Here is a 16149-nt window from a genome sequence, read left to right as displayed (position 1 = left end):
TGGTTCATTGTATAGAATTCTGGAGCATTTCTCCCCGGGCCTCCGCTGAAAACAGGCTCTGTGGAACCTGGTCGGACATTCCCGGTCAACAAATGATAAATAAATAAATAAATAAAAAATTAAAAAAAATTAAATTAAAGCCTTTCTAACCCCTCCAGCTAAAATTGCCATTTTCCGCTCTCACCTAATTTCAACACTTACATATGCTTCCCCCCTTCTGTCTAATCTAAACAAGTCACTACTGAACAGACTGTCTATCTGTTACAATCACATTGTCAGATTTGTCACTGGCCAGCCATGCAGAACCCACCATTGCATTAACCTCAAACAGCATGGGTGGCTAGAATTCCCCAGTCTCATACAATATAACCTTCTGATCATAGCTAACAAGATTCTCTTACACCAGTTTAGACGCCCACATGATAACCATCAATACATTTCCCCATGATTGTTTTCATATAAAATAAAAATATATAAAATATGAAAAAATATATAAAATACAATTAAGTACAATAAATGTATACATTACATTTTCCTGTCTCCAAAGAAATCTAAACATAGTCCACCCTCTTCTAACAAGACACTTGCATTGCCACCTCAGCCTATTGTATACCACTCCCATACCCCCATTCCTAACATAAATTGCAAATCAGCAATTGTCCAAAATGGGTTTTATGGAGATGTGGTCATTAATTCCCGGAAATACAGAAGCATTCAATCTTATTTGCCACCTTACCTCCTTATCATGTGGGCGTCTAAAGCATCGAGCATGCAGTTAGCAGAATTTAGGAATAATTTTTTAAATATGAAAAATGTGTTTAATTAGGTTTTTATTAATTGAAGTTAGGAGGTGTGTGTAATGTGTGTCATGTGACATCTAAAGGATATATAAGGATGTGTATTGTAATGTTCAAGTTGTTCTGATGAAGTCACTGTGTGATGAAAGCGCTTAACGTGGTTTTAGTGTGAATAAAGGAGTTTTTAGCACACCTGACTGCCTGCATTGTGTTGTGCTGTGTGGACGCCCTGTTCTCTAAGGAACTGGTGTAGGAGTATTTTCGTTTTGTGGACTGTTCCTGGTTGTTCTATTTAACAAGATTCTCTATAATCCAGATAACACACCAGCTCTTAGAAATAGTATCACTGCCCAAACTAATCAGAGACTGCTTAGATCCTCTAATAAACTTCAAATTATTACAATCAAAACCAACAACACAGCAGAAGTATCTCTCTTGGCAAACTCTGCAGGTGGAACATGGAATCAACTCCCATCTGATATTACTATGCTCTCCTCCCCACGTGAATTTAAGACCAAACTTAAACAACATCTGGCACTAAACTGGCTCTGTCACTGTAACAAACCTGGCTAGCCATGTTTAATAAATGTACAAAAATGTAAAAAAAATCTACTAGATGTCAATGCTAATGTGTTTTTCATTTCTCCTCGCTATAACTACTGCTTACAAATGTCATGTAACTGTCTACTTTTGAATGTCAAAATATTAACTGTAATAGCTTACTTGTATTTGTCTGCATTGCTACGTTCACCTTTGTTTCTATTATATTGTCCTTATTGCTATGTTTTATTATGTATACGCTGGAGCTTTTCTCCCCAGGCCTCCGCTGAAAATGGACATGTATCCAGTCGGACTATCCCGGTCAACAAAAGTAAAATAAATAAATAAATAATTGTATCCATTTAGTTACATGAATGGGAAGGTCAGTGAGCCTCGCTTCAGCAGTCCAGGCTACTTTCATCTTATTTGCAATATTTGTTAAAGTTCTTATACTGAGTTTTGTAAGTGTCCAGGGTTTAGTGCCAAACACTCTGATGCAAGGCTTCACTTATTTTGTCAGATTATTTGTTCAATAAATCAAGCCCTCTGAATTGACAAATGTTGGTTTTCCTCATCTTACATTCCCCATCTGAGCATATTTTTGAATTTTTCTGAATTCCAATTTTAGGGATGCATGTTGCTCTTACTAGAACTGGTCATGATGTTATGCACTGGCGGGGTGGGGCAAGGGCATGTCTACCCCCATTTCTTTTCTGCCAGTCTGACCTTTCAGCTCTGGATCCTAATTTAAATTATTGTAAGGTCCATGCATTCAATGCTTCAATTGTAGAAACATTCCAGGTGTTCAGTTACATGGCAGAGCCCACAGTGGCACTTTGTACTCTATGGTAGGGACACCAAACATAATGTCTGTTACTAGTGGCAGTTCTTCAGGTCAGCCATTTGCAGTAGCTTGTGGAAGAAGCTTGATACGGCTATTTGTTTATTTGTTAACTTTGTTGACTTGGACAGGCAGGCCTGTCCCCAGGATATTTTCAGCCATGACCTGGGCCAATTAGGCATTCTCAAGTTTCAACAGATAGTTACAATTCTTTGTCATATGTACAGTTCTTTATCATTTGTACAATTCAGATTGTGAAAGTTCATTTGTAGAACAACAGTGGTGTGAGTTGGGGAAGTTAATATGGATGGCAGCGATACAGTGTGAGTATGCTATTTATACAATTCAAACTGTGGAAGACCATTTGCAGAACAACGGACAGATGTGTGGAACATGCAATTAAATACTGGTAACAATGAAGAGAACAGAATATAAATTTATAGAGACGAGAGTTAGAAGAGACAAAGGAAGGAATAGAAACATTAAAATATACACAACATGTATCAAACAACTGTATTAATGCAAATCAGAACTATCATAGTGTTTAGCTTTGCGAATATGATATGGTTGCTATAGGCCTGATTTAACCATTGTGAAAACATTGGAACTTGTATCCATTACTAAGACATTTAAACAGATCCTTTTTAAATGCACTCAATTCCTGTTGTTCTCAGATATCTTGAGGTAGTGAGCTCCACACTGCAGGTGCAAGTTTTGAAAAGGCTTTTTTTACCTATTGCCTTATTGAAATGGGATCTTGACAGACAGACAACATTGTTTGCAGAGAAGCATGGGGAATATTTTTGTTACCTGTGCTGTAATAATGGAACTAGTGGTGGTCAGCATGAGCAGTAAATTAGTTTAAATGTCAACCAGTTGAGCAGGGGAGTGGCCCTAGCAGTAACTGGTAGCCATTTGGATTTTTCTAGAGAGATAAAGTGATGTTGTCTGGGCCTACCAAGGATTATGAATTTGCTAATCTTGCCTGTAGTACTTGATGTTCTGTGTGGAATTTGGAACAGATAATGTTAGACAGAATTCTGTTTTGGACATTATCATTTGTAATGCTAGAGCTTTTCTAGTTTAATAATGTAACTTTTCAGTGAAGCACAATTGTATGAGCCTTTTCCATCATCCTACAGAGCTGTCTTTTTACCTTGATCATAGGAAGTTACTAGGCTACTGGCCCTGAGGTCCTTATAAGCCTAGCCAAGAGTTTAGCCCATGCATAGACAAATCAGCACCCAATGCCTCTGTCCAGCAGGGACATGGGTGGAATCCCAGGGATGTATTTTCTATTTCCCATCCAGTTATCCAGATTGCGCTTAAAAAGGGGCAAAGAGGTACTCTGCTTGACATGGAGAGGGAGTCTATTCCACAGATGGGGGGTCTCTGGGACTCAAATCTGTCCCACCAGCAAGTCCTGTTGATGTCACAGACCAGGTTGAGGCTGCATGTGCTGGTTACTCGAGTGGAGCTTGACTTGCAGATATACAGGCCTTATGATTGCTTCTCGTAGATATGGCCAATTTGGACTTGCTTGCTATGGAGGATTTCACTAGTGCTCTTATTTGCTTGTTTAGGCTAAGAAGAGATTGTTTCCAGTTGGGCACCTGCTCCTTCTTGGTCCTGGATAGCACTTTTTTTCTTTTGTTATAGAGTTTATTTATTGCAGATGTCCACCAGACAGGTTTACTCCTCCTTGTGAAGGATGATTTAGTCCTGTCAGGTATTCCTTATTCCATGCATCTGTATAAATGTTTGTATAGTAATTTGGTATAGTTTTGGATACTGGTGCCAGTTCCTAGAGAGAGAGTTAGGGGGCTGTGAAGCTGTTTATACCACCCCTCAGGCGGCTGTAATCAGCTTTGGAGTAGTTTTTTTGATTGACCCTAGCTAGAGGAGGTCGGGGGAGATGGTGACTTTTAACGTGTCTGCTTTATGGTTGGTTCTTACAAGGGAGGATGATACTGCAGGGATGCTGCAGTGGTTGCTCATATTGGTTAATACCAAGTCCAAGATATTATCACCTCTTGTGGGGGTATCGACTAGCTGTTCCAAAGCATTTGCATTGCCAAAATCGAGGAATCTCTGGGCATTTGTGTTCTGGCAAGAGCAGTTCTTCTAGTCTATGCTTGGGTAGTTAAAGTCACCCAGGATCAAGGTAAAGGGTTGACTCTTAATAGATTCGAAGAGGTCTATATAGGCAGTTTGGGCATCTTGGGTCAGATTTGGGGACTGGTAGCTAGCTATGATTTATATAGGGGTCTTGCCAATAGTTAACTGCACCTGGAGTGTCTCCTGAGTGACATACTGTTTGACCATCCTGGAGGTGTGCATGTCTTTAATATATATTGAAACGGTTTTACTACTCACAGTTTGGGGTCTGAATGTATGATAGGATGAGTAACCAGGTAAGGCTGGGGTGCTCTCTGCAGCTTTGAACCAGGTTTCTGTGAGTGCACAGATGTCAGCATTTTCCAAGGTTAGGAATGCTTGCAATGAGTGCAGTTTCATGTTTAGACTCCTAGCATTTAGCAGCATAACCTATAATTTGTGTTTTGTTAAAATTTTTATGTAGGTAGTTTTAACCTCATTACTTTTCCTAAAAAAGGCACTATAGGGGAGGCAAAAGTCTTTGCCGGAATCCTGAAGCCCAGGTGAGACGGATGCAGGCCATGTCTGGCAAAGCATCATGGTCTGTTGATCATATCTTCCCAGGCTGTCAGGTACTGGATCCCCTTGGAATGACACTAGAAACTAAGTCAATTGTTAGTCAATCATTTTCTGTTTGTATTCAGGCATCATTCTATGTGATGGTAGAATTCTGCTTAAGGCTAGGTACATACCTGCCTGGGACACATATCCAGTGAGTTCAATCATGTCTCTCTTCATATAGTCCAGGGAGGTATGTCTCAAGTCATTCACACCAACATGGACTATGACAGAGTCATAACAGTACCTGTTGTTGAGAGACTTGAGTGCGTGTGTGATCTGGCAGACTCTGGCCCCTGACAGACAACTAACCGTGACTTTCTCCTTATCCAGCCTGGCGAGAGGCACATCTGTGTGTCTCACAATGGAGTCACCTATGATTAATATGTTGGGTTTATGGTTAAGCCTTAGAGGTTGTTGGACACAGGTGTGTGAACTATGCGTGGTATGAGGTGTGGAGGGCTTTGGAGATTGCATGTGTTTTTGCCTCTGAACTCTCCTTTGTTTGGGTATGTTTTTGTTGAGGACCTCCACATATGGGGTGTGTGTTGTGTAGGTGTGGGTGTTGTTTGAAGTCTAGTGATTGTGTTGACAACTTTCTCAGTGCCAGATATACTGGCTTGTGAGGGAGAGAGATTAGACTCTAAGTTCCTAATGTAATTGCATCTCTCACAAATTGTGTTCCTAGGTGGTAGTAGTAGGTGGTTGTCTGTGTACATAAGGCAGTTGTTACAATGTCTCAGGATGCCCATATCAACCAGACTGACAGGAGAAACTGTATGAAATTGTCCATCCATATTTTTCAGAATCTGAGAGAGAAGGCCAGGGAGAGCTAAGGGGTTAGCCTAAAACCCAAGTGCTTAAACCAAAACTAAAAGGCTTAGAATAGCATTTACAATTTAAACAGGCTATAAACAAGCAGTAACAAATGCAACAGAAAAGATGCAATTGAACACTTTAGAGAACAAGCCACAGCACGTAGCAGAAAAAGCAAGATGAAGTAATGGAGCAGGAGGAGGAAACATAAATTCAGTAAAAGAAGCTGAATAAAGTGTTTTTTTTTTTTGTTTGTTTGTAAAGTGGAAAGGAAGTGAGTAGGAAGACAAGAAAGTTCAAGGTTAAGGAACTAAGGGGTTTGACCTTCCCAAATGATTTCTGTATTAGGTGGAACATGCTAATGAGATGGGACTGGGAGGAGTGTCCTTTATCAAATTTACAGTAGGGGTGGGTATTCAACCACAGATCAACAATTATATAAATGGAGACACACAAAAGTAAATAATTCAGTCATACAAATAAATAAAACAGTGCAGTAAACTAGTGTATAACTGTTACGCAAATAAATAAAAAATGCAATACTGATAAGCAAATAAAAGCAAACAGTGCAGTGCTGATAAGAAACACTGAACAATTAGATAAAATGTGAAACATATACTTCTGTAGCTCTGTAATTCAGATTGTTTCAGAAGTATTCTCAGTCAGGCACAAATGGAGCTCAGCAAGATAAGCAGGGATTCAACTCAAATGTAATATTTTTATACCAGCAGATAAAAGACCCTTCCAAAGTCACACGCTGAGACAAAGAGATAACACAGAAGCTGTTGGAACAGTTTTACCTCTCTGGACTGAGTACATCACAAACTCCCAGTAGGGGTGGGCAACAACAAAAGCCACAAACTATACAAAAATTCAACCACAGATCAACAGTTATATAAATGGAGACACAGAAAAGTAAATAATTCAGTTAAACAAATAAATAAAAACAGTGCAGTAAACTAGTGCAGAACTGTTACACAAATAAATAAAAAACAATGCAGTACTGATAAGCAAATAAATGCAACCAGTGCAGTGCTGATAAGAAACATTGAACAATTAGATAAATGAAGTGCGAAAAATATACTTATGTAGCTCTGTAATTCAGACTGTTTAAGACGTACTCTCCGTCAGGCACAAATGGAGCTTATTCTCAAAGTGGATTATGGGCACAAGTTGCAAACATCTTTACATCGGTAGTCTCTGGGGACTTGTTTGTCACATGAAGGTTTGTTGTAGGTATAAGCCTGTTTGATCAAATGGGCTTGTACAGTGGTCATTCACTGAAATGTACCATGCCTGGCTGAGGTTACATCACTTTCACACTATAGTGGTCTCTGAGTGTGGCCAACACAGAGACTATCAGAAGAATCTCTTTGTCCTTGAACAGGGTTATACACACACACACACACACACACACACACACACACACACACACACACACACACACACACACACACACACACACACACGTGTGCACAGGAAAAGGTAAGACATGAGAGAATGCTAACTCTGTAATCACCCCTCACAGAGTCTGTCCCCAGGATGTTATCTAGCATTTTGCATGGTCACCCAATCACCTTGGACTAGAAAGCATCAAGCTGACATCCATTATCAATTGATGATGAGGGTAGAAGGTGAGGTACATCTGCAGCAACCACCTTGGAAGTGTTTCCTGAGGTGTCAGAGATGGTCTTTCAGAGTTCAACCATGCCTAGCAAGTTCACAAGTTGTCATCTCACCTTAGTGAAGGTTCAGTAGTAAAATGCAGGCTCATGGAGTCTGCCCCCACCCCCAAGTTTTGGAATGCATACTGATAACAATAAAAGAAGCTCCCATTTGGACCCATAGGGATGTCCTACATGTTAGATGTGCACGTGCGGTTTTATATCTATTACGATCTCACATTGTGGCTGTACAGTTATGGAGTGATCATGAAACACCTACACAAGGGCCAAGATCCCTGTCCTCTGACTCCCCACCTTCTGACCACCACTTCTTTTCCTCACTGCCTTAGGGAAACGGATTTTGAGGATACAGAGGTCTTTCTTTCTGATGCTGACAAGGTTGCAATTAATGATCAGTAAGATTAGCTCTCCTGATGAACTAGCCTTTGAGAAGACATTCAGGCTTATGAAGTCCTCTGTGGAATGACCTGTAGCCCCTGTAGAAAATGTTTACTATTGCTGTCCATCTTGAACAATTCATGTAACTTAAGAATTTTATGGAGCACATCAGAGATCCAAGTTAGTAATGGCCACCATTGCAAAATTACTACTATACAGTAGATATCGTATGTGGTGGGTGGGTTTGGCATAATGGTTAAGGTCTTCTCCTCATAGACACCATGTACAATGTCTGAGTCTGACCTTGGCAATTTGCTAGGCTTAAAATAACTCTTCAGAGCAGTTAGCCTTGTATGTACCTGTGAACCCATATAATCTGTATTTTAAAAGAATTATTACTGTAAAAAAATAAAGTGAATGATGTTTTACTTGAGTAGTTTGCTTAGCCACCACAAGGGCCTCATAACCTGGAACAAAAGAGACAAACAACTGTCCTGTCCTGAGAAGTCATGTGATGTCCTCAAGTAGATTCTAAGCTGGAGATGCACATCAGGACAAGAAAGACATTTTCTGCCTGTTGTTTTGCCCCACAAAAGAAAAACAAAAGGGAGATGAATGGGTCGGTTTGGTAACAGGTTTGAGACTATGTTCAGCCAGTGCTTTTATAAGAATAAATATTTTTGTTTACAAATAAGGCCCTGCAGCTCAGCAACAGCCCCCGAGAGAGTGCTTTTCAATAAACAGACTTAGAGTTTGCTTGGCATATCTGTTTACCATAAATAAGTGAGATCAAGATGGAATGGTCCAAACTAGGCAAGAATTATATAGAGTTAAACAGATCATAGTAGCACTCTACATTGATGCCAAATAAAATTTTACAAATACATTACCTGAAATCACATTCTGAGGTGGTTGGACCCAAAGGATGGTGCAGTGGTGCAGTGGTAGCATTGTTGCCTCACAGCAAGAGGTTATCTGGTTTGATTCTTGGCTGGGGTGCCTTCTGTGCAGAGTCTGCATGTCTTCCCTGCATTCGAGTGGGCTTCCCCCGGGTGCTCTTGGTTTCCTCCCACAATTCAAAGATATGCATCTGGAGCATTTCTCCCCAGGCCACTGCTGAAAATTGCCTTTGTTTCAAGTAGGACTTTCCCAGTAAATAAATGTGTCTAGGGAAAGATGTTACATTTTTAGTTTATAATTCTAAGCATTAATATTTATTATTAATTAATTAATATTAATGGCACAACCCTCCCTTAACAAAATCATTATGTAGGTTAATATGTAGTTAATGGCATGAGTCCAGAAGGCATTGATGAGCCTAGCCCAGATTCCCAGTTGACCCTATGCCTGGTTAAGTGACTTGATCAAGGTCACATGGTAGGCAAATGAAGACCGAGGGAATTAAAACCATGGACTACAGAAAGCAGTTCAAACCCTTAATCCTCTGCTCTAACTGCCTTATTAACATATTTGTAAGAAGGTGAACATTACTGCCTTTCTTTTCCTCCTCAAAGCACATTTTCTTTCTCACATATGTAATTGTTTTTTTGTTGATTGTTCTTATGTTTGGTTAGTACAAACTAAGCCACTTCTTTACTTAGAAAGTGTTGTTTCAGTCAATCCCATGGTGTTTTTTGGAAAGGAGAGCCCTCATTTTCTTCAACATTGTTGTCCCCTAAACGCCTTACTAGGGGATGTCACGCAACAGTGAATACAATAAAAACAAACCATTAAAGCTGAAGCAAATAACTCAACTTTCAACAATCACTGGCTTTCCCAAGACATGAAAAAAATATTTTTAAAGTAGGCAAGACCCCATAAAATCCATGCATCCTTGAATTAAATATACTGACTCAGTGGTCACATAGCCCTAGAGAAAATGCAAATACCCTAAAAATGGTACTTCCTACACCAAGTCTGGGGCTGCCAGAATTACACAAGTACTGCATCTGCAGGTGATATAAATCTTATAAAACATACCCATATAAAGACATGTCCTAAAGCCACATGCAAACTAATATATTGAAACTACTTTTCAGCCAAACATTGCAAATCTGAGTAGTCAAAGAAGGAACAGAGAATAATCCAGAAAGCTCGAGTCAGGTCTTGTATCCCACCTGTGACCCAGAAGGTGACAGGACTAACAAGAAACAGAGTACAAAGGATTAGTCCTGATAAAATCACTTTAGTTAGCGTATCAAGTAGACTGTCTCTCTGATGCCCTTTCTGTGGAAGGAGTAAAGAAGGAGACCTTGTTGAAGGTTCAAGCAGTTTATTCAGTTATGCAGGTAGATGGATGAGCCTACTTAACTGAATAAACTACTTGAAACTTCAACAAGGCGTCTTTATTCTTCCCACAGGGAGGGCATCAGAGACGGAGAGAGTGCTCACTAAAGTGATTCTATCCGGACTAATCCTTTGTACTCGGTTTCTTGTTAGTCCTATTACCTTCTGGGTCACAGGTGGGATACAAGACCTGACTCAATCTTTCTGGGTTACCTCTGTTTAGCATTCACAGGAGAAGGAACTTGACTACACTGATTTGAGATTAATGCACCCATTATTACAAAATGTGAGTAAATCTGGTCACAAATAAACAGCAGTAGATACAGGAACAAGTTGCATCCCAAAAGTAAATAAAAGCACCATAAGAAAACTTGAAATATTTTGTGCAGATTGAAATTACCTTGAATGCCATGAAGCTTACCTTCCTCCAGTTTCAGACAAGATGTCACCCATGGGTCCCCTTACTTGTACTAATTATTCTTTTATTATAGGAACAGAAAGGTAACACATTAGAAAATATAGGAACCTTACCAGAACATTTAGGAAGAATTTGGTGCCCTTTAAACTGTACTGGTACAGAATCAGCTATAGGTAAGTTAAAAAAAAAAGTACATTCAGATTGACGGTGGCTAGGAATCACATGCCAAGCAGTGAGCATCACTTGTCAGAAAGCTGAAGGAACATATAGAACATGACTCCTGTTTTGTGTGTATGGGTGGGTGGAGGGGTCCGTGCATACACAACTGTGACTGTAATGCATGCACTTCAGCTTCAGCTGTGTGTGCTTGCATTTGTTTCTATAACAATTGTCTGATGTAGCCAGCCAGCACCTTATCTTATTTGACTGTGACAGGTTACAACAAACCTTGATTTTTTGTGGGGAAATTTGTCTCAGCACCAGCACTCCACATCCCTCCATCAGTTTGCAGCTACCTCCCTAAGGTTTGCATCAGCATAAAAAGAAGTAAGTAGGACAAAAAAATCAGTTAGTTATTTATCAAGTAATATTAAAGTGATCATTGAAGGATACTACAGACATATTCTCCCTTTCCATCGTGCAGGTGGGATAACCTACATGACTCAAGCTTTCTACATTATCTCTGATTTGATTAAAATAAGTAGAATTACTAGGGGCACAGTCCCTTGCATGAGTGGTGCTGGGGGCATTGCCCCTAGAAAACATGATGTTCATATTTTGTTTTAAGTTGCTTCATAAGTGTCCTAAGTACCAGAAGGTGTGAGCTGGAAAATTTCCCACTTTTGCAAACCTGACATGCCATAGTCACAATGCATTCTTAAGCTGTCTGTACTCTTAAATAGATTTTGTTTTCAGTATCCTAAACCCACCACCCGTGACACTTTTAGGTCATCTTTGCTGCATGAGTCCCTGTTATTTCCATATTACCCATTTACTTCTTACAGTATTTCCCTGGTCTGAGCCTTCTAGATGGATTTTCCATATCATCAGAAGAACAGTCTTGATGACTGTGTAAGTATTCATGTTGGTGAGCAAGGACAGCTATCCAGACTGGCTGCATTCACACTCCTTAGTATCCTTGGGATATGAAGTGCAGTGTATGTGGATGGCTTGTGCATCCATGTGAATCCTATGTATGTGGCTTGTGCATCCATGTGCATCCTGTGCGGGTGGCCCGTGCATCCTGTGTGCGTGGCCTACAGATCCTGTATGTGTGGCCATTGCATCGTGTGGGCATGGCCTGTGCATCCTGTGTGCATGGCCCGTGCATTCTGTGTGCGTGGCCCATGCATCCTGTGTGCGTGGCCCATGCATCCTGTGTGCGTGGCCGGTGCATCCTGTGTGCGTGGCCGGTGCATCCTTTGTGGGAGGCCTGTGCATCCTGTGCGCATGGCCTATGCATCCTGTGTGCTTGGCCTGTGCATCCTGTGTGCGTGGCCTGTGCGTCCTAAATCTGTGCACTTGTCTTACTGCTGTGCATAGTGTATAATAACAGATCTCTGCCACAAAACTCCCTACCATCTACCAGGTGGTAGGTAAAAGGTTTTGCTTTTTTTTACTGGAAGTATAGGTTGCATAGAGACATGGGCAGGAATTTGTGTGTAATCCCTGGTTGGCTCTGTGCTGAAATGTCGGCGCTCAAAATGGAGAATTGCCACCACGCTGAAAAAAAAACGAAAATGCAGAAAGAGGGAATCTCTAGCATTGCTCTTCTCCTTTAAACTTCTTTTTTGCAGGGGGGCAAGTCCTCCTCACATCCCTAAATCCCCTGAACTTATATATACTAACTGCATGATTGCCATACTTCAGAGGAAAGGGAATATTCCGAGAAATGGTCATTGTGAAATTAGTATACATAAGTCCATTTTTCACCCATTCAGTCTGTACACTATGAGACATGTTATAGCTGATCCTGGCATTTCAAATTGTTACCTCCCTGGTCACATAGCACAGCCCTGCATTAAGAATTAGTGACATGACATGGAAGGGAAATCACAAATATAAAACGTTCATAATGTTGAAACTTTTTACGCCAGCAAAAATGATTGAAACTTATTTGATTGTTTCTGCCAGCAGTAAGTTTGTATGATATTGTGAATAGTGGAGATCAGGGAATTTGCCTTTCCCCACTGTAGAGGGATCTCAGAGTTGATATTTATAACTTGCAGGGGTCCCCTCGCATGGAGGGGGGGGGGGGCTTGTCCATGCAAGAAAACATGTTTCGTTTTTTCAGTGTTTTGGTTTTTGATCTTTTGTGATTGATGTTTAGCCATTTGACATTTGTGCAATTCGATGTTTCAAAGTATATTAAATGGAAGTCCGTTGTGCCACATTTAAACTGCCAAGAATGTGCAAGATGTATTGTGGTGTAATGGTGTAGAAAAGTGGCGACACTGCTGTCATAGTGTCCATAATAAAAATATGACGCACGTCTGGCTGCTGAACTGTGCTGCCTTCTGCTTTATGCATCACTGGTAGGAGCCTTACAATAGAACAAAATACTCAGTAAAATTCGTTTATGCTGTAGTCTGATGCATCACACAGTAAGGCACAAGTCTCCATTCATCTTGTTTTAATATGTTGCAGTGATGGTGCTGCAACTTCTATAAATCTCAGAGTTACAGCATCACCTATATCCAATTATTATTATTGAGACATACAGACTTATGTTTTGGTGTGCCATTAAACAAATGAATGTTGGCCATGATTTTTGTTTTTAACCAGAAGTAGGGTATTTTTATGATGGGCACAGTATTCCTTTTTGAGCAATGTGAAAATTAACATTTAGGGTACTAAATTGCTTGCATATTTCTTCTGAATTTACCACAGCACATCTGTAAAGTTCTTATAGTACTACTTGTGATTTTGAGTTAAGGTTTGAGATAAAATGCTCCACAGTTTTTTCTCTCCTTCCCAGTGCTGCATTGTTTCTGTTAGGCATGGAAGTTGTATTATGGAACTCTGATTCATTCTTCTCAATTAAAAGTGAGGTGTGTAGTATTTTCACCTCAGTGGTTAAAAGGAAGGAAAAATGTGTGCAGACAGTACTACACAGGAGGCAGTAGAGGGAATACAGATCTCTGCATTTGGAACTGTAAACATGGGGCTTAGGAATTAGAATGCATCTGAACAGCTGAGGATGCATGTGGTACAAAAGTAACTTTGTGTGTGTGTGTGTGTGTGTGTGTGTGTGTGTGTGTGTGTGTGTGTGTGTGTGTGTCTGTATGGTTGTTGTAGTCTAAGAAGTTATTTATAGCCCCCCACCTAACCATCTCCTTTAACTCTCGCTGTATTGAAGACAACATTCCATCTGCCTTTATCACTGGCAGTCCTTAGCAAAATACCTGACTAACAGGAATTTTTTTTATTGTTGTCTTCGTTGTTTATTTTCCCCCCAAGATGATTAGTTATCGAGACTCTGCTGTACTACTCCCTTCTGTGACACTGCCTAGAATGTTTAAATGTTGCTGCAGATTTCTTATTCCCTCCTGACACTCAGCCTTAAGCCAATTGGGACTCATCCTGAAGGTAATTGGGGGAGAACTTGCCTGGTTGTTATTGGTCGCAAGCTTCCAAAGCGTATGGAAGAGGGGAGGAGCTGCAGCCACACCTTGCTCTCATTACACTTGGATGACAATAAATCTTATCAGGTTTGATGTCTATTGATGTCCCTCAAAGTGGCTTTTATATTTCTAAGATGTCAAGGATCTTTAAGGAGGCAAACAGTACCCTAATTGTATTTTTAATCCCCTCTTTTTGAAGAGCAGAATAGAAAGGCGATCTTTCTGCAGGGTGTGCTGTCATGAGCAATAGCCCTGAGAGCAGAGCTTCTGTTAAGGGCTCGCTGAATTCCTTGGACGAGTCAGAGCTTCAGAGGGAAGGTATGGATTTTCTGCCTGAACAGTCTGTATCCTGTTAGCCTGTGTTTTTTGCATTAATTGGAATTTTTCAAGAGAGAAAGAGACAGAAAAGAGAGAGAGAATGTGAGAGAGCTATGGATGCAGTCACAGCTAAATATCACTTTAAATTGGTTGACACTTTTGCTTAGAAAAAAAAAAAGTGGCAAAAAACGTACTGTTGTATTAAACTCGTCATCACTTCAGTTGGTTGGTGAAGTGGCTTTCTTATTCACAGTATTTGCAGTTTGCATTTGCATTTTCCCAAAGCCTCTGCACATTTTACAGGGGTTATTCCTGCTGTGTCTTCCATTGACAGAGATCTTGTGGCAACAGCATCGATCCACCTCTTCAGTACCTTTAAGGTATTTATTTCCGTATGTGTCTGTTACAGCATGTCTTAGCTGACTGCACACCTCTCTATTGTTGTCCCCCATCTCTGTATATTTGATTGTTTGCTTGCCTCTGTCCTTGTTTACTTTTTCAGGTGGTACATGTGTCTTTCAAGAATGTATCACATAGGACATTAAAATCTAATGGTTACAGACTGCATGTCTTTTGAGATATTATGATATTCCATGTGATGCATGAAGTTTGAATATTGTTTGTGTGGTTTCGGTCTGAAAATGTTGAATGTATTTATGTGAACCTGTTTCTTTTCCCTGCACATAGTTCAGGTCATGTTTTAGATTTGTCACTCTTAAATAGCATTCCTTGATCCATAGCATGTTGTCCTTTTCCTTTCGACATAAAACGATTCAAACGCAGAGTAATCTTTTGTTATAACGATTCAAACTCAGCGTAATCTTTTGTTATTCCCTCTTGTCGTATGACACAATCATCTAGCAGTCTGAATGCCATATTGTGAATGAGCCTAAACTTAGAACTTTCAAAAGGCACTAGATTTGGTTTCCACAGAGGGCTTGTACGATACTGTGCAGTTGAGGGAGTCTGTTACTCACTGTAGTGCCCGGAGTGCCTTCTGACAGCAGGCATGTATTCATTTCTTAAGCTAGGCTGTCTAGGACCCTTTTCAGCTGCAGCCTAAGCCACAATGGCAAGGCTAGATGCAAAATGGGAGGAAACTAGTGTCCCTGCATAAAATCCATGCAGGCATGAGAAAAAGGTGCAAACTCCACACAGGAGTATAACAGGAGGTGATGACTGAACCATGGGTCCTGTAGTTGTGCGTTAGGGATATTATCTACTATCGCCAAAAAAAAAAGGATATATTAATATATAGATAGATATATTAATGATTTCTTTTCCAGGGATTGTCACTTTTTTTTCCTTCTTTTCTTTGAATGGCATCTATATTTATCTCTCATGTCATCCCATCTATTTAGTCTGAACACGCTTATCTTCTCTGGGGTGACCTCATTGCATAATTAACGTTACCTTTTTCTCTGTTTAACCATTCAGGTACAAACAGACTGAACTGCTATTTTCCCTTTAAGACCAGCAAGTGTTTTCATCACTTTCCTTTTGAATAACATTAATCTTACTTTTGAGTACTCCATCTTATTGTCTGTGGAAATGTGGAAATAACTTTTCTGAAGGAGGATCTGTTCTTTATCAGACAAGAAAGTTTCTGCTTTGTAACTTTTGCTTGTGACCTCTGTTCTGAGGTCCTTCTCCATGCCTCTGTTTCATCATAAGATTCCCATGTTAAGCTGCAGTCGTCTCACTTCCTCTTTTCTTCCACAGACCATCAGAG

At 40.2% G+C, this 16149-nt stretch overlaps 1 protein-coding gene across 2 annotated transcripts in view; it reads left to right on the top strand.

The window, feature by feature from the left end:
* Nucleotides 1-16149, top strand: part of MPP2 (MAGUK p55 scaffold protein 2) — a 1397885-nt gene that overhangs the window by 359662 nt on the left and 1022074 nt on the right. The window contains exon 1 of one of the 2 annotated variants that reach the window (XM_044055154.1): nucleotides 14161-14417. The exons of the other annotated variant lie outside the window; for it this stretch is intronic. Coding sequence (XP_043911089.1) covers nucleotides 14339-14417 — 79 coding nt within the window. The 5' untranslated portion in view covers nucleotides 14161-14338. Of the gene's footprint in view, nucleotides 1-14160; nucleotides 14418-16149 lie in introns of those variants that run through there. 2 annotated transcript variants of the gene reach the window in all.

Source organism: Protopterus annectens, chromosome 13.part0, assembly GCF_019279795.1.
Source record: "Protopterus annectens isolate FY-2018-M chromosome 13.part0, PAN1.0, whole genome shotgun sequence".
In the NCBI taxonomy this organism is placed as follows: Eukaryota; Metazoa; Chordata; order Ceratodontiformes; family Protopteridae; genus Protopterus; species Protopterus annectens.
The sequence above is the reverse complement of the archived record's forward strand: the minus strand, read 5'-3'. Positions and strand labels throughout refer to the sequence as shown.